Source organism: Sprattus sprattus (genome assembly GCF_963457725.1).
Source record: "Sprattus sprattus genome assembly, contig: scaffold_269, whole genome shotgun sequence".
Classification (NCBI taxonomy): domain Eukaryota; kingdom Metazoa; phylum Chordata; class Actinopteri; order Clupeiformes; family Clupeidae; genus Sprattus; species Sprattus sprattus.
The window spans coordinates 1-18836 of NW_027667039.1; the positions used below are offsets into that span (position 1 = coordinate 1).

Genomic DNA, 18836 nt, shown 5'->3' on the forward strand with positions numbered 1-18836 from the left:
AAGCCAAATTCCAGACGCCGACATACAAACACATTCAGACAAAAGACACTATACTGATACACAAAAGACACATAGCTACATGTACAGAGACACACACACATATTCAGACACACTTTTACCTACATCTCCACCATAGATACTAGAGGGACACACAAAGGAAAAACAAAACAAACCACAGTCAGGTGCGCCCACACCCACACACACACACACACACACACACACACACACACACCCACACACACACTGAGGAGGGTGATGGCCTGGGACCCTGCCGTACTGCGAGTTATCTGGCTCTGAAATCACTGGTCCCCTCTGACTGGGATTACACGGAGATAACCAATGAGGAGAACCGAAAACCAAGACGACATCATCATCATCATCATCATCCCAGCCTTGTTCCCAAGCAGCCTGGAAGGCCAGCCCTCTGCGTCTCTCTGCTCCTCTGCGGGCTCCTCGGAGCCACGGCGCTCCGGTCGGACCGCTTAACGGACCGTCTGTGAAGACAACGCTTCTGTTTGCGGAGAGGTGAGGGAGCATGACAAGCGCCCGCTTTTGTGCCGCGCACAGCCCGACCTCAACCATGAAGACGCTGGGAAACAGCACCAGTCACCTCAGGTACTGAGCAAAGAGAGACTTCATATGCACACACCCACCCACACACACACACACGCACACACACACACACACACACACACACACACACACACAGGCACAGGCACAGGCGCACACACAGGAGACAATACCAGTCACCTTAGGTACTGAGCAAAGAGAGCCTTCATATGCACACACACACACAGGTGCACACCAGGAGACAATACCAATCACCTCAGATCCTGAGCAAACAGAGACTTCACATGGTGCACACACACACACACACACAAACACACACACACACACACACACACACCTGGAGAAAGCCCAGCTATAGTAATGACCTACCACAGACTTAATCATTACACACACCCAGTTCACAAAGGGACTCATTCACACACACACACACACACACACACACACACACACACACACACACACAGGGAAACCCTGCAAGTATGGAGCAACCAAAGACTGGAGACACAGCCAGCTCTCAAGGGTCTTTCTTCTCCATGCCTTGAGTACTACAGAAACACCCACCATACACTTTCACATTAACATCAGGCTTTACAGGAAGGGGACAGTTCAAGTCTACAATGACAACAGCCTCTACCCATCCTATCCACTACAACCCTGTGTTATGTTCTCTTCTGTTAATTCTGTGTGTGTGTGTGTGTGTGTGTATATGTGTGTGTGTGTGTATGTATGTATGTATGTGTGTGTGTGTGTGTGTGTGTGTGTGTGTGTGTGTGTGTGTGTGTGTGTGTGTGTGTGTGTGTGTGTGTGTGAGACTCGGCTGCTTAGGAAGGCCCTATTCTATGAGTGTACGTTGTGCTGCTAGTTCTTCCTGATTGCTCACTGATAGCTGAAGATCCTCATAATGAGCATGGCTATGCATGCCGACTGGCCTGTGGCTGAGAAGATAAGGGTGGAGTTTTCAATTCTGTGGGAACTACACCAAGTTGCCTTAACAGACATTAATTAACAACGTGTTCGTTGCTATACAACGTGATGATGTGCTAAGATTCATAAAGCTTGAAAATGCTTTGTGTTGATTACTGAATGGCCTAGTGGTCTTCACATGAAGTGTAATTCATTAGTCAACGCCAAAAAAACACAACAAGTATTATGAATGTAATACTGCTTAAGGGTAACACACACACACACACACACACACACACACACACACACACACACACACACACACAATCCCAGGTGTGGCATTAAACTGCACACCACCATTCACCAAAGCCATGCTATGAATCTATAATATGCTTTGACAACACAATCAACCTTTCAAAGAGAAAGAGAGAGAGACAGCGAGAGAGAGAGAGAGAGAGAGAGAGAGAGAGAGAGAGAGAGAGAGAGAAGACAACAATGCACACCCTGCCAGTGGCACAGATGTAAAACATATGCTTCATGCTCTCACACACAGACAAACACACACACACACACACACACACACAGACAGAAAGACAGACACACACACACACAGACACACAGACACACACACCCAGACGCAGACAGAGAAAAGCACAGCATGGTAACTCTAATAGCTTCCGGAACACAAGCATGGCTTTCACTCAATTACACACAGTTATTTATGGGCTGCTCTTTCTTTCTTTGTCTCTACTGCCATCTCCTCCTCTCCCTCCCTCCCTCCCTCCCCCCCTCCCTCTCTCTCTCCCACTCTCCCTCTTTTCTCTTCCTCCCTCCCTCCTCTCTTACCATTACTCTCTCTTCCTCTTTCTCCCTCCCTCCTCTCTTTCCATCACTCTCTCTTCTACTCTCTCTCCCCCCCTCTCTCTCTCTCTCTCTCACCCCCCCCCCCCTCTCTCTCTCTCCCTCCCTCTATCTCTCTCACTCACTTTCTCTTTCTCTCCCCCTTTCGTCCAGTCTTCTTCCAGGCCTCTGTGAGTGTGACAGTAGGGCGATTCCATAAGTCTGGGATGAGGGAAGATGCAGCTTTCTAAATTTCATTAAGAAAAGAGCAACGTCATGCAGAAGCACTCCGCTTCCACCGTAAGGGTCATTAAGAACGCTGGATACAATGCTCTGAAGCATACAGCCATTAGTGCACGCACACACACACACACACACACGCTCACACACACACAATTAAGATTGTCTGCCAGGAGTGGCTTAAATATAGAATATATAAAACACACTCAACACATTAATGTTCAATCTTGTCGCATTGGTATTTCTTTGTCTATATACCATTCCTAACACACACACACACACACACACACACTTAATAACTACGGTCTGCCAACAGCATTCGCAATTTCAACTAAAAGGTGGATACATACTGAACACATCACGGTTTATTCTGGTGGTTTTCCTTAGTCTATATACAGTTCTTGGCTGTTCACACACACACACACACACACACACACACACACACACACACACACACACACACACACATTCACCTTATTTTCAACTCAAGCATGAAAAAGAAAAGCAGGCCCATTTTAGGCATAATGTAGTCTCCACTTCATCTTAGTAGTGCGACAGTGTCCTTGTACAGCTCTGGTGTGTCTCAAAGCGTGAACCACACACACACACACACACTTGCACCTGGAAACACCCTAATACATCAGGTTAATGGTGCTTATAGCAGCAGGTGTGTGTGTATGTCTGTGTATGCGTTATTTGGCAGTGTATGTGAGTGTGTGTGTGATAGTGAGAGAAAGAGACACACTTTGTATGTATGCAATATGTGTGTGTTTGTGTGTGTGTGTGTGTGTGTGTGTGTGTGTGTGAGAGAGTGTGACAGGCTGACTCGGTGAAGGTAAATAGGTTGTTAGTTTGCAGGCACAGATGCTGCTGTGAACTGTCCAATGTCACATCTGCAGAATGAACAACAGTGCTACACACACACACACACACACACACACACGCAAACACAACACACAACACACAACACACACTCTGTCTGTGGGTGTGAGTGAGTACATGTGTAAAGCATATTAACAAGAGTCTGCAATCTCAAAATGTAGCAGTTGCACCTGCATCTGTTTCATGACTGTTTCATTTCTGCCTCACATTCCCTCTCTCTCTCTCTAATTAGTGTGCTTGCCCGAAGGGAAGCACAGTATTGTTATCGTCAAGTTTTCTTTATTTATTCCGTACGTTTTTCTTGCAGCTAACTACTCCTCGCCCGATTGAGCTAGAGACGCCATTCAAACACCAAAATGTCCGGCCCGATCCGGTGCAAGCTGCTATGACTTTTCGTGGCGATACTCTTTGCCACTCCTTTTTTATCCCTCTTTTTCATCCCCTTTTTCTCTCATTGACTAACATGGGGAAGGTTGAGCCATTGTGACGTCACCCACTAAGGCGAAGCTCTGTATTCTCCTGTAACGGCAGTTGACGGCCAGCGACGACCAGCATACAATCATGGATATAAACACTAGAAATGCTGTTGCTGAACTTCATCTACACACCTGATTTAATTCTTTAAGCCTTATTGGACATATTTTTATCTTAAAAGCTATATATATATTTGTATTTAACTATTTTGAGAAATGATAACGTTATTACGTGATGTGCCTTCGCTGCAGAACAGGATGGTATAAGAGAAAGAGAGCGGAGATTCTCCTAACTAGCTGGCTAATGTAGCCATCCCATTTAAGCTATTCATATTACCGCTAAGCTATTTGTGACATTGGTAATTATACAGTATAATTTGTTACATTTCACTCTCAATTTTTCCCGCTACAAACTGCTTAGTATTCCACTTTGTAGCCTTCTCTAATCACTCGATTACCTCAGCCAGCCAGATTGGCAAAATGACAGCACCGAGAGGTCCACGTATGTTTACCCTGGAGAGAGCAGTAGTGCTTTGCCAAATTGAGCCAGAGATTTTCGAGTCGAATGACAACGAAACTAATGTAAGTTGTAAAATGAATGTTGATGGATAACAACCTAAATCTGAGCCATAGTTGCCAACTCTGGCATCTACAACATTTCTGATTAGCTAATAGCCTACACATAGCCTCTTACACTATAAAACATTAAAGCAAATATGGCGATTATTATTTACCTTATCTGCTGGTAACCATAGAAGATCGTGAAGTAGGCCTACTAGTGATTTGAGTCCAAGCCCATATGTATTGTAGATGAGGTAATCCACTTGGTGCTAACAAGCACATCAAAACTCCAGTCAAAACGATGGTCTGTCGACAACGCAGATTTCGCTGATATGTTTATCCTACTTGTAACTTGTTGGTTGCTAGAAAGCTCTCTGAACATATGACCGGTCTTACTATACTGTTAGTACACAGAGTATTCCTATTTTATGGACTGCATGGCTTATGAACAAAGCTCATGTAAAGTGACATTTCTAGTAACGTAATCTTGGAATGTGGCCTGGCTCACGTCGCTGTCATTCTTCCACACTGTCAGTGGACGAGCGTTGGCTCACTGTAGATTCACTTTGTTTGCGTTATTTCAGTGTAGTATTTATTTATATATTTAATTTTGCAATTAGGCTATATAGGCTGTCAAAAAGGTGTTGTATCGCTATGGCAGGGTTACATGAAGTAAATATGAATGTAATAGACTACTTTGTGCTACTGAATAATGCAGCTGAGATAATAAAGTCTTTGGAAGATGTTTTGTGTCATGTCTATAGGTTTATGTCTGTAAATGTGAAATGGTTAGTGGTAGGCCTACATCTCATGGCATTTCAATATATTTCTAGTTTAGTGAGCTACACTTTAGATATTTTCTGAGAGTCTTCGAGTTTAGCTGCCCCCTCCTTATATGGATAAAACATGTAACAAGCAAGACATCACTGTTGAGAGAGAACTGCATTAAGTCTAACATATAGGCCTATCTTACAATAAACTTTAAGTAAAGCTGGCTATGTAACCGCATTCATTCCAATATTGTTGCAGAGATGTTTCCTTTTACCAAGATAACAATTTCAACAATTCACTTAGCTCAGTAAGTCAGTATAACGAAACTCTGGAACTATTAGGCTATGACCAAATGTAACACACTAGACCCTTTCACAATAAACAAGCAAACAAACAAACAAAAACAGAACAACAAAGATACCCTCATATGTCTAAACGTCAGTGGAGCCAAAATATAATGGTTGAGCTTGGTTGCTTGCTAAAATATATTGGAAGAAGGCCCCACTACACTGATTGAGTAGATGTAAATACATGTTAATTCATTGGCACTTGTTCTCTCTGTCACAGAGCAAGCACACTCTCGCAGTTCGTTCACGAAACGCATTCTAGTTGTGTTTGCTAGTGTGTGTGTGTGTGTGTGTTCCTCTGAGAACTGAGCCCAGTAAAGCTATGAATCAGTGAAGAGTGTGTGTGTGTGTGTGTGTGTGTGTGTGTTCCTCTGAGAACTGAGCCCTGTAAAGCTATAAATCAGTGAAGAGTGTGTGTGTGTGTGTGTGTGTGTGTGTGTGTGTGTGTGTGTGTGTTCCTCTGAGAACTGAGCCCTGTAAAGCTATGACTCAGTGAAGACTCTGTGGGCAGTCTGGCCTCTGACAGAGGTCCAGTGTTAATTAAAGGCCTCAGCTAGCAAAGGAGGGAGAAAGAGAATGGAAGGGCAGACACATAGATTACCCATAACAGGTTCTTCAACACACACACACACACACACACACACACACACACACACACACACACACCTGTTTTCCAAAAGACTTCAGAGATCCTTCATCTGGCCTTGCGCAGGGATCATTTATCGGCTATAGCCAAAGGTGATTGACAGACTTCTCCCCCTGTCTTTCCCCCCCCTTCTCTCTCTCTCTCTCTCTCTTTCAGTCCAATTTAAATCTATTCCATCCCTTTTTTCATGCTCTCCCACTCTCTGTGTCTCTGTCAGGTGTGTGGGTTCCTCTGGTTAGCCATGGTGAGGTCCAGACCTCCGCAACCGTCCCAGCCATGCCAGCACCCCAGAACACCGACCCAGGCGGCGGCGAAAGAGTACCCACGTTTCCAGAAGCCAACCCCCAGACGGACGCTCAAGCCCCTCCCTCACCTCTGCCCCCCGCCCTCCCGTCGGATCAGCGCCTCCCCTGGGCTGCGGTTCCGTGCGGGCTCCCTGGCGTCGTCGGCCCTGTGGGTGGTTCTGGTTAGCGTGGTTCTGCCCGGCGGGTCTGGCCCGGTGGCGGTGGTGTCGGCCGGCGAGACGTGGGGGATGGTGTCGATCTGCCCGTTCCACTGCGTGTGCCGGAACCTCTCGGAGTCCCTGAGCACGCTGTGCGTCAACAAGGGCCTGCTCTTCGTGCCGAGCGACATCGACCGCCGCACCGTGGAGCTGCGCCTCGCCGACAACTACATCCTGGAGGTGGGCGGGCCCGACTTCGAGAACATGACGGGCCTGGTGGACCTGACGCTGTCGCGGAACACCATCCACGCGCTCCGCCCGCTGGCCTTCGCCGACCTGGAGAGCCTGCGCTCGCTGCACCTGGACGCCAACCGGATCACGGCGGTAGGCGGGCAGGACCTGACGGGGCTGCTCAACCTGCAGCACCTCTTCATCAACAACAACCAGCTGACCGTCGTGGCGCCCGACGCCTTCGACGACTTCCTGCCCTCGCTGGAGGACCTGGACCTGTCGTACAACAACCTGCGCCGCGTGCCCTGGGACGCCATCCAGAGCATGGCCAGCCTCACCTCCCTCAACCTGGACCACAACCTCATCGACCAGATCGCCGAGGGCTCCTTCGCCGAGCTCTACAACCTGGCGCGCCTCGACATGACCTCCAACCGGCTCCAGACGCTGCCGCCCGACCCGCTCTTCTCGCGCTCGCAGATCGGCGCCGTCAACCCCACGCCCTACTACCCCGTCATCAGCCTCAACTTCGGCGGGAACCCGCTGCACTGCAACTGCGAGCTGCTGTGGCTGCGGCGGCTGGTCCGGATGGACGACATGGAGACGTGCGCCACGCCGCCGCACCTGGCCGGCCGCTACTTCTGGTCCATCCCCGAGGAGGAGTTCGTGTGCGAGCCGCCGCTCATCACGCGCAGCTCCAACCGGGTCTGGGTTCTGGAGGGCCAGCGGGCCACGCTCAAGTGCCGCGCCATCGGCGACCCGGAGCCGCTGGTGCACTGGGTGTCGCCGGACGACCGCATCGTGGCCAACAGCAGCCGCGTGCGCTCCTACTACAACGGGACGCTGGACGTGCTGGTGACGCGCGCGCGGGACGACGGCAGCTACACCTGCATCGCCATCAACGCCGCCGGGGAGGCCACCGCGCTCGTGGACCTCAAGATCATCCCGCTGCCTCACCGCGGCAACGGCACCGTGCCCCTGGTCAACTCCCGCGAACCCGGCCCCTCTGACATCAGCGTCGGGAGGGGCGGAGGAGGAGACGTGGGGGTGGAGGTGGGAGTGGTGGTGGTGCAGAACTCCAGCGTGGAGGGCAGAGGCGCAACCAGGGACCAAGGGGGAGGCGGTCCAGGCGGCCGTACCGGTACTGGCAGCGACGCCGGCAGGAGCCAGGGAGGGGACGGGTCCGAGCGACTGGTGCGGGTTCAGGGGGTGACCTCGAACTCTGCTCAGGTGCGCTGGGCGATGGGGCGGTCCGCGGCACCTTACCTGGTGTGGATGTACCAGATCCAGTATAACAGCACCGCAGACGACGCACTCGTCTACAGGTAAGACCACGTCCACAGGTGTGATTATGCATGCATCGACAGTCAGTAACAATGACCAGAAACAACATAACATCAAACGCTGGCTGACGGCTTTAGTTAACCAAATGTCTAATGACAGATTGTTGTAAAAACAAAGCAATAGATAGATATAGCAATAGATAGATATAGCAATACAAAGATACCCAAACAGACAAAACCCAAATCAACTGAAGACCCAATCATGTAAGCACTGACAGGAGACTGAAGACCCTCGTTTCCAATCGTGTCATGCTGCTTGTTTTGGGAGAAGCCTACATGTTAGAGCTGAGCCCGAGGCTGGGTAATGGTTCCCTAAAGCTGCTTCCAGCATCAACAACATGGTCATTATGTGGGGAGAGAGGGAAAGAGAGAAACCAAAAGAAAAAAGAAAGAGAGAGAGAGGGGGGAAAGAGACAGAGTGAGAGAGAAAAAGAGGGTGCGTGTGAGATGTCAAGACAGGGTGAGGCAAAGATGAGAGACACGAAGAGACAAGGATGAGATAAAGAGATGGAGTACAGTGGAAAGGAGATGGAGAGAGAGAGAGGGAGAGAGAGAGAGAGAGAGAGAGAGAGAGAGAGAGAGAGAGAGAGAGGATGATGAAGCAGGGAGAGGAAAGAGACAGCCAGCAGTGGAGATGAGCTATGCAGACATGGCAACAGAAGAGAGAGGAGGGAAGGAATGCCAACAGGGAGGTCTGGAGAGAGGGATGGAGAGAGAAAGAGAGAGAGAGCTCATTGGGGAGGGAGGAATGGATATAAATAGGGAGAGAGAAAGAGAGAGAGCTCATTGGGGAGGGAGGAATGGAAATATATATAGGGAGAGAGAGAGAGAGAGAGAGAGAGGGAGGGAGGAGGAGAAGAAGAGGAGGAGTGTCTGGGGACTCGGGGAGGCGGAGCTCCTTTAAAGGAGCACAAACTGCAGTAGAGAGGCTTGTGTCACTCCCCATCTGTCTGAGTGGAACAGAGATAAACACCCACCCAGATGGAGGGAGGAGAGAGGGAGGGAGGGAGGGAGGGGAGGAATAGAGAGAAAGAGAGGGAGGGAGGGAGGGGAAGGGTGAGACATTGAGAGATATAGGGGAAGAGAAAGAGGGAGGGAGAGAAAGGCATGGATGGATGGAGGGAGGGCGGGTTGAGAGAGAGGAGGAGAGAGGTGAACAGAAAGAGAGAGAGAAAGAGAGATGAAAAGAGAGGGATTAGACATGGTATTAAGACATTTGCTTGACGTTCACAACATTCACGACACATTTTGAATAATCATATTTTCTATTCAGGTTTCTTTGAATAGAACAGGATTACTCATGATAACTGCTCTGGATATTATTAGAACTCAAAAAGGTCCAAAGTAAGGGGTGTCATTTGAGTCATTTAACACCCTAGGATGGATGACGGGACCATACACTTATGGCTGTGCAAGTTCTCAGAAACTTGTGAAATCAGATGACACATGAGTGTTCTTGTGTCTCCATTGCATGAAATGAAGACATAAGAACAAACAAAAACAAAACAAATAAACAATCTGAAAATATTAAAAAAGACAAATAATACGTCTGATTTCTGTGATTGTTATCCCTCAATTAGTTTTCTATTATATGTGGAGTATACAGGTTTAAATAGAGACAAAAAAACGCGAAATTTCCAGAAAATCACCGCAATCACCGCTCAGTAATTTTGGGCGCAAAAAAAAAAATCACAAAAGTATCCACTAAATCCTGGAGGGACTGCTTATTTTCATCCCTCTCTGGTCCATCTCTCCGTCTTTCAACATCTCTGTCTCTGTCTCGGCCCTACTGCCTTGTCCGTCGTGCGTAAGAACTCAGCAAGGTCACCCCCTATTTAGACCAACAGGACTCTTAAACTCATGACAGACACACACTCACACACTCTGCCGCAGGCAAAGAGCCAGCACCACTGCGCAGCACATCCCCCTCTGACCTTCCTGAGTCAGGTCAGCGTCAGGTCAACTCCACATTTAGGAGCCGGCCGGCGCTGACCCGAGCGCTAAAACAGGCGCGCTAATGAATATTTCACCCGGACCGCCCGGGGCCTAGAAACCTCCCCAAAACAAACCAGTGGCAAGTGATTCACAGAGTGCAGCAGAGACTATTACCAGCTGTGGCACACAGACACACACACAGACACACACACACACACACACAGCAGAGACTATTACCAGCTGTGGCGCACAGACACACACACACACACACACACACACACACACACACACACACACACACACACACAGCAGAGACTATTACCAGCTGTGGCGCACAGACACACACACACACACACACACACACACACACACACACACACACACAGACACACACACACACAGCAGTGACTAATACCGGCGGTGGCTGGTGTGATTCCCTAACCCAGCCATCAATAATGCAGAGGGCTGGCAGGGAAAGACGAGAGAGGATGAGGGAGGAGGACAGAGAGAGAGAGGGGGAGCTAGAAGGAGAGAGGGTGAGAGAGTGAGAGCGAGAGGGGAGAGAGAGAGTGAGAGGGAGCGAGGCAGAGGGAAGAAGAAAGAGAGAGAGGGGGAGTGAGAAGGAGAGAGGGTGAGAGAGTAAGAGGGAGGGAAGAGGAAAGAGAGTGAGAGGGAGAGAGGAGGAATGAATGTATATGAAGAGAGGGATGCAGGGACAGCTATATGAAGACAACAAAGAGACAAAAAAAAGGAGGCAGTGGAGAACTGGATGGATATAAACATGCCAATATGAACAGATGGATTGATGGATGGAGAGATAGATAGAGATGGAGAGGCTGGACTGATAAACAGCGTTGAAGAAACAGAGGTAGAGATAAAGCTACGAGTGTGAAGCTGAAACAGAGTACAGAATCAGGAAGGGTCAGAGATTAGAGTGCGAGAGAAAGAGAAAAGAAAAAAGAGAGAGAGATGTAAACAGATGCAAAGGCGATACACCTGCCTGCTGTAGCCTGGCATAGCGGCAGAGTGAGTGGGCGCTGTGGGGTCAGAGGGCACCAGGGGGGGCGCAAAAGGGGGCACCAGCGGGTCTTCATTAATGGGGGAGGCAGCAGCTCTGATAACAACTGCTTATGCTGCTAACGCTGCTTATTAATGCGAACGCTGAAAACTACTGCTAACACTGCTAAATAATGCTAACGCTGCTAACACTGCTAATTAATGCTAACACGGCTAACTACTGCTTACACTGCTAACTAAATGCTAACACGGCTAACTACTGCTAACACTGCTAATTAATGCTAACACTGATAACTACTGCTAACACTGCTAATTAATGCTAACTACTGCTAACACAGCTAATTAATGCTAACTACTGCTAACACAGCTAATTAATGATAATGCTGATAACTACTGCTGACACTGCTTATTAACGCTAATGCTGATAACTACTGCTAACGAAAAAAGCACCAGAACGGAGTAGGAAACATTTCCCAGCAGCGTCCGTTTGGTCATTCACTTAGTGAGAAGGACTGCAGTCAGCACTAATGATTCGCGCCACACAGGAGAAACTCACATGAAGGCTGCCACTGTCTTCACTGTTCTCTCTGAAATACATAATTACTGCAGGTCTGGGAAAATGAAAAAAATAAATAAAAAATAGCACATAGCACATAGCGTGGTCTGCATGTCCAGCTGTCTGGAGCGTAAGGGATGAGTGGCGAGTGAGCCTGAGACAGGTGGTTGTCGGCGATACGGTTCTCTCCGCTCCACTCTACCATTCCTTTTCTGGGTGCGCCTGAAGCTAAATCTCATGGTGTTTGGTCTTCCTTCGCTTGTTTGTACTGTATAGATCTCCTGCTGCCTCAGTCTGTCTGTTTACTCAAAGGAGTTTATGTATCACGAGTTTGTGTATCGAATGGTTTACAATAATTTCTATGCTTCCCTATAAGGCATGACATATTCCAGAAAATAAATCTAATGCTATTAAGGTATTGGTGAAGTAAATCTCAACCCAATTCAGCAAAAGGAAATCAGTGAAAGTAGAGTGGGGAAGTGGTGCATTGTGGGAAAGAGTGGGCCTCACACTGCGCCCTGTTAAAAACAGCAAGCATCAAAGTAATGGCTGTCATGTGGCTCTGTGTTTGTGTCCCTGGGCTTTTGTCAGGCTGGCAGGGTGGTAAAGACATTGATTCAGTGTGTCCTGCTCGATAAAGAGAGGTGTGTGTGTGTGAGAGAGTATGTGTGAGTGTTTGGGTGTGTGTGTGTGTGTGTGTGTGTGGGTATGTGTGAGTGTGTGAGTGTGTGTCCTTGCCCCAAAATCACTGCAGGAGAAAAGGACCCGACTCCTTACTCGCACTGCTTATTTTCCCACTTTCCATCTGGTCATTGACAGCCTCACGCCGTGCTATAAATGCCGCTCATCTATTCTCTCTCTTTCCCTCTCTCTCTCTCTCTCTTTCTCTCTCTCTTCTCTCTCCTCTGGCAGGATTCTACCGCCCAACAGTCAGAGCTTTGTGCTGAAGAACCTGGTCCCCGGAGCTGACTACAGCCTGTGTGTGTTGGCCATCTTTGACGACGGCGTCTCCTCGCTGGCCACCACCAAGGTCGTGGGCTGCACGCAGTTCAGCACCAAGGAGGACTTCCCAGAATGCCGTTCTCTTCAGGCGCACTTCCTGGGCGGCACCCTGACTGTGCTCGTGGGCGGGGTCATCGTCGTGACACTGCTGGTGTTCACCGTCGCCATGATGGTGCGCCACCGCGTCTGTGGAGATTGCCGTGACGACCGCGTGCATGGCAACGAGTTCCTGTCAGGCAAGGGGGTGGACGTGTTCGCGCAGACCAACGGCAGCGGAGGGGCGGTGATGATGGTGGCGCTGCCCAATGGGGTGTTAGCACAGCAGCCCAAAGTCCGCCCCCCCAGGACGCTTCCTCGGGCCAAACGCAGCATCGAGGACAGGGCGGAGGGCAAGAAGGGGGGGTACGAAGTGCCGGCGAAGGAGAAACGTCACCCCCCCTTCACCCCGGAGAACGAGAGAGTGCCTCTCTACTACTCTCCTGCTAGGCACGGAGACAAGCAGCAGCAGCACAAGGCCGTCAAAAGGCCAGGCAAGGTCAAGCTTCAGGGGGGGGGCGAGGGGAGGAGGGGGGAGGATCAGGAGCCAGAGCGAGACCGGGAGCGAGACCGGGAGCGGGACCGGGAGCGAGATGTGGAGCGAGACCGGAAGAGAGATGTGGAACGAGACCGGGAGCGAGATGTGGAACGAGACCGGGAGCGAGATGTGGAGAGAGACCGAGACCGGGGGCGAGATGTGGACAGGGAGCGAGAGCGGACCGCTGTGAGCTCCAAACAGGCTCTGGTGTGCAGCAGCATCCCCGGGCCGAGGGACGGAGGGGCGGACCAGCTGCAGATAGTCCGCGCCAAGCGTAGCTGCTCCTTCGACGTCGGCCACGAGATCACCACGACGACCTGCTACAGCTACGCCAAGCGGCTGGGCGTGCTCTGGACGCGTCGGTCGCAGTCGCTGCACGGCATGCTGGTCCACTGCGCGTCCTCGGCCAGCAGCACGTCGAGCACGGCCAGCGAGCACTACGGGCGCGCCCTCACGCACGGTTTCATCCGCGCCTACGGCTCCAACAACTCCAACTCCTCCAACTCCAACTGCAGCGTGGCCGCCGCAGCCGGAGACCTGGAGGAGAGCAGGCTGTAGGGAGACGCCAGCACATTTCAACTGGACCACTACTGTAGCACGGGGGAAAGGGGAGGTGGGGTGGGGGGGGGCTCGCATTCAACCTGGACTAGTTCTGTGCGCGGGAAGAGACCAAAAGAGTTGAAATGGGACTAACACTATGGGAGAGGGGGTGAGTATGAATTGAAATGGGACTGAAATATCTACTCATTCAGCAGAGCACTATCTGATGCAGAAGCCGAGACTTCACGTGGAGCGGAGTACACAGTATTAAGACACGACCCTGTCGGATTAAGTGGAGCACTACCACCAGCAGTGAGATCCTGTGGATTACTTCGGACTTGATTCGATGGAGTGTTGAGTCTTGATCCAGTGGATTACTTCGGACTTGATGCGATGGAGTGTTAAATCTTGATCCAGTGGATTACTTGGACTTGATTCGACTGAACTAACTGTTGATTTCCTAGTGCTTAGACGTGATGCACGCCTGTGACCGGGACTGCGAGGAGGAGAAGCGTTCTAGTGGAAACTGAGCGAGTTGTACAGTGTGCGACAAGAGGGATGAATCGACCGATGGCGAGCGACAGCAGGAAATAATTGGTCAAGAATCCCGACTGAAGGGAAGAAAGGCGTCAGAGACAAACTCTCACCTGACAGGCGAACAGGTTCTATCCCACTAACAGCCTCCTACCACAGAAGGCGGCTCCACCTCATATCCGCTTAAACGGACAGCGGTCGAGAGAAACCCCACAAAATAGCGCAGTAGTGGACGAGGAAGGACAGAGGATTTGGCAGGATGGCTTTCAGGGGCAGCTTTAGATTGGACCATCCACCTACACATTTTCTCACGAGGATTACAACCCCAGCACCTCAGTTTCAATGACATTCATCAAGGCAATTAATGTTTTAGTGGATAAACCAACCTCTACTTAGCACACAAACTCAACCTTGTGCAGACAAACAACCACAGCACAGGATAAGCCAGAAGAGTTGTAGATGATGGAAATATGACTTTCTCTATCTCACACACACACACACACACACACACACACACACACACACACACACACACGCGGTCAGAGCCAAGGGAGGCAGATGACACATTTAGACACCTCACATTCGTCTTGAAATAACCCTGATGATTATGAGCATAAAAAAAGAAAGAAAGCTCCTCCACCTTGTAAGAACAAAGTGCCTGTGCTGTATTGAGGGGGTGTGCTCTTAAGCGGCCATAGAAGATGGACTAGCGAGGAGCTGTTCTGACAGGGTGTGCTCTTAAGCGCTGTTCTGACCCTAGGGTGTGCTCTTAAGCAGCCATAAAAGATGGACGACAAGCCTGGAGCGTCCATGCCCTCTTACTGTGTACATTCTGTCAAATGTGATGACTAAAATAGTACCACATGCAATCCTAAGTGTTTTTGGTTCGTCCAGGCAAACATTTGAATGCTATATAGACTAAACTGATGTGTTATGTTGAAACCATCCTTTGACAAACGGAATAAAGCGGACTCCTTTTAAAGTGGTTGGTCATTTTTTAACGAGACTCTAGAGGACTCTATTTTTATTTTTGATTGATCTCATCTCTGTTAAGTGTCGTAACGTGCATCTCTGTTCCGCGCGCGCTGTCTGTTTGATACCAGTTAAAAGCTACGTGTAAGGAGCAACACAAAGCTAACACAAATAACCACCCAGAGCACAAAACCCAGCTAGGCTTAGTAGAGCTCATCAGCCAGAGCCCGCTTCACTGCTGAAGGCCGCCTTGAGCGCTCCCATTTCATTTCATGCTGCAAAGAAAAGAAGCCAGACTTATACTTCCACCTTCTAATCGCCCGCTTCGGTCTGAGCCGCTAAGAAACAGCGAGGCAAATGAACGTCCGAGACTAATTACAGGGGCGAGCGTCCCCCCCCCCCCCCCCCCCAACACACACACACCCCAATCAGAAACGATGAGCGAGTTATTAGCACGGCCACAGAACGTGTCAGAGAGCTCCATCAGCCTAAGCCTGCAGCCATTTCCAATGGGATTTCCAGCGTCTCGTCATGTGTGCAGCTCCATACAGGCTGAGTCACGGTGGAGTGTTTGAATAGCTGGCGGAGGGAGGAGAGAGACGGAGTGAGAGAGGAAGAGAGAGAATGAAGTGAGAGAATGGGAAGAGGAGAGAGAAAGAATGGGAGAGAGAGAGGGAGAGAAAAAATGGGGGAAAGAGAGAGAGAGAGAGAGGGAGAGAGAGAGAGAGCAATAGAGATACACAAAGACAGAGGGACAAGAGGAGCTAAAGAGAGCAAGAGAATGAGAACAAAACAAGAGAGACAAGAATGAAAGAACTAGAAAGCGAGAGAAGGATGAGGCTGGAATGAAAGAACAAGAAAGCGAGAGAAGGATGAGACTGGAATGAAAGAACAAGAAAGGAAGAGAAGGATGAGACTGGAATGAAAGAACTAGAAAGCGAGAGAAGGATGAGACTGGAATGAAAGAACTAGAAAGCGAGAGAAGGATGAGACTGGAATGAAAGAACAAGAAAGCGAGAGAAGGATGAGGCTGGAATGAAAGAACAAGAAAGCGAGAGAAGGATGAGGCTGGAATGAAAAAACAAGAAAGTAAGAGAAGGATGAGACTGGAATGAAAGAACAAGAAAGGAAGAGAGGGATGAGACTGGAATGAAAAAACAAGAAAGTAAGAGAAGGATGAGGCTGGAATGAAAGAACAAGAAAGGAAGAGAGGGATGAGACTGGAATGAAAAAACAAGAAAGTAAGAGAAGGATGAGACTGGAATGAAAGAACAAGAAAGGAAGAGAGGGATGAGACTGGAATGAAAGAACAAGAAAGGAAGAGAGGGATGAGACTGGAATGAAAGAACAAGAAAGCGAGAGAAGGATGAGACTGGAATGAAAGAACTAGAAAGCGAGAGAAGGATGAGACTGGAATGAAAGAACAAGAAAGCGAGAGAAGGATGAGACTGGAATGAAAGAACAAGAAGAGAGCAAGAGAATGAGAACAAAACAAGAGAGACAAGAATGAAAGAACTAGAAAGCGAGAGAAGGATGAGACTGGAATGAAAGAACAAGAAAGCGAGAGAAGGATGAGACTGGAATGAAAGAACAAGAAGAGAGCAAGAGAATGAGAACAAAACAAGAGAGACAAGAATGAAAGAACTAGAAAGCGAGAGAAGGATGAGACTGGAATGAAAGAACAAGAAAGGAAGAGAAGGATGAGGCTGGAATGAAAAAACAAGAAAAGAAGAGAGGGGGATGAGACTGGAATGAAAAAACAAGAAAGGAAGAGAGGGGGATGAGACTGGAATGAGAGAACAAGAAAGGAAGAGAGGGGGATGAGACTGGAATGAGAGAACAAGAAAGGAAGAGAGGGGGATGAGACTGAGCCTCAGTGATAGAGGGATGAATTGAAAAGATATTAGTGTAACATTCAATCAGAGCATCATCCGGAGAGACTACAGGCTACACAAGAGGTGCACACAAAAACACACACAGACGCACACACACACACACACACACACACACACACACACACACACAAAAGACAGACAAATAAACATATGTGGAGACAGGGAGGACAGGAACCGGAAAGAGAAAGAGAGAGAGAGAGCGAGAGCGAGAGAAAAGGGAGAGGGATGAGAGAGAATAGGAGTGATGGAAATCCCTCCCTTGATTACATCCAGAGCAAAATGCTGTGCTGATTTGCCTAATTACAATATACTTAGGGAACACACACACACACAACCAAATCTACATACACGCTGCATAAACACTCATCAACTTCTGTCCCACTTCTGCCATGTCAGAGACAACAACCTAGGGCTGAAAGAAACACTAGCGCACACACACACACTCACACAAGTACACTCGCACACACACACACACACTCTCACAAATACACTAGCACACACACACACACACACACACACACACACACAAACACACAAAAACGCGCACGCACACACACACACACACACACACACACACACACACGCGCAGACACACACACTCACACAAGTACACTGGCACACACACACACACACACAAATACACTAGCACACACACAAACACAAACACACAAACACGCGCACGCACACACACACACACACACACACACACACACACAAACACGTTCACGCGCACACACACACACACACACACACAAACATGAGCGCACGCACACACACACACACACACACACACACACACACACACACACACACAGGCCTTCCCCCTGCCTCCCTTAGAGCAACATACAAATGGGAAGTCAGAGAGAGACAGAGAAGGAGTTCTGCCTGACTGACTTCTTTCTGCTGCGTTCATCTGGAAAAAAAAGCACACCGGCAACTCTCACCGGCTGTCACATCTTTCTGAGCGCCTTTGAGGCAGTCGGAGTACTTCAGCTCTGAGGAACACTGGAGTTCTCTTCTACAGAAGGCTGACGCGCACTAGAACTCTCTGACAGGGAGAGACAGATCGAGGGAGTAGGAGAGAGAGAGAGATAGAGAGAGTGGGAGGGAGGGAGGGAGAGAAAGAGTGGAAGGGAGAGAAATATGGAGAGAGAGAAAGAGAGAGGGAGGGAGGTATGGGGGGGGAAAGGGATCAAGAGAGACAGAGAGAGAGAGTGAGAGAGAGAAAGAGAGAGAGAGTGGGAGGGAGGGAGGGAGAGAAAGAGTGGAAGGGAGAGAAATATGGAGAGAGAGAAAGAGAGAGGGAGGGAGGTATGGGGGGGAAAGGGATCAAGAGAGACAGAGAGAGAGTGAGAGAGAGAAAAAGAGAGAGAGATAGAGAGAGAAAGTAGGAGAGAAAGAGAGAGTGGAAGGGAAAAAGACAGTGGAAGGGAAAGGAATATGGAGAGAGAGAAAGAGAGAGGGAGGGAGGAAGGGGGGAAAAGGGATCAAGAGAGACAGAGAGAGAGAGAGAGAGAGGGAGAGTGGGAGAGAGAAAGTAGGAGAGAAAGAGAGAGGGAGGGAGG

General features: G+C 49.2%; 1 protein-coding gene across 1 annotated transcript; it reads left to right on the forward strand.

Annotated features, from left to right (window-relative positions):
- Nucleotides 1-339: 339 nt before the first annotated feature.
- LOC308382497 (leucine-rich repeat and fibronectin type-III domain-containing protein 4-like) lies at nucleotides 340-13888 on the forward strand (the record flags this gene model as incomplete). The annotated part of the gene is made up of 4 exons (XM_080860904.1): nucleotides 340-472; nucleotides 2488-2504; nucleotides 6451-8228; nucleotides 12667-13888. The coding sequence occupies 4 exons, from the start codon at nucleotides 340-342 to the stop codon at nucleotides 13886-13888; spliced, it is 3150 nt and encodes a 1049-aa protein (XP_080717030.1).
- Between the last annotated feature and the right edge of the window lie 4948 nt (nucleotides 13889-18836).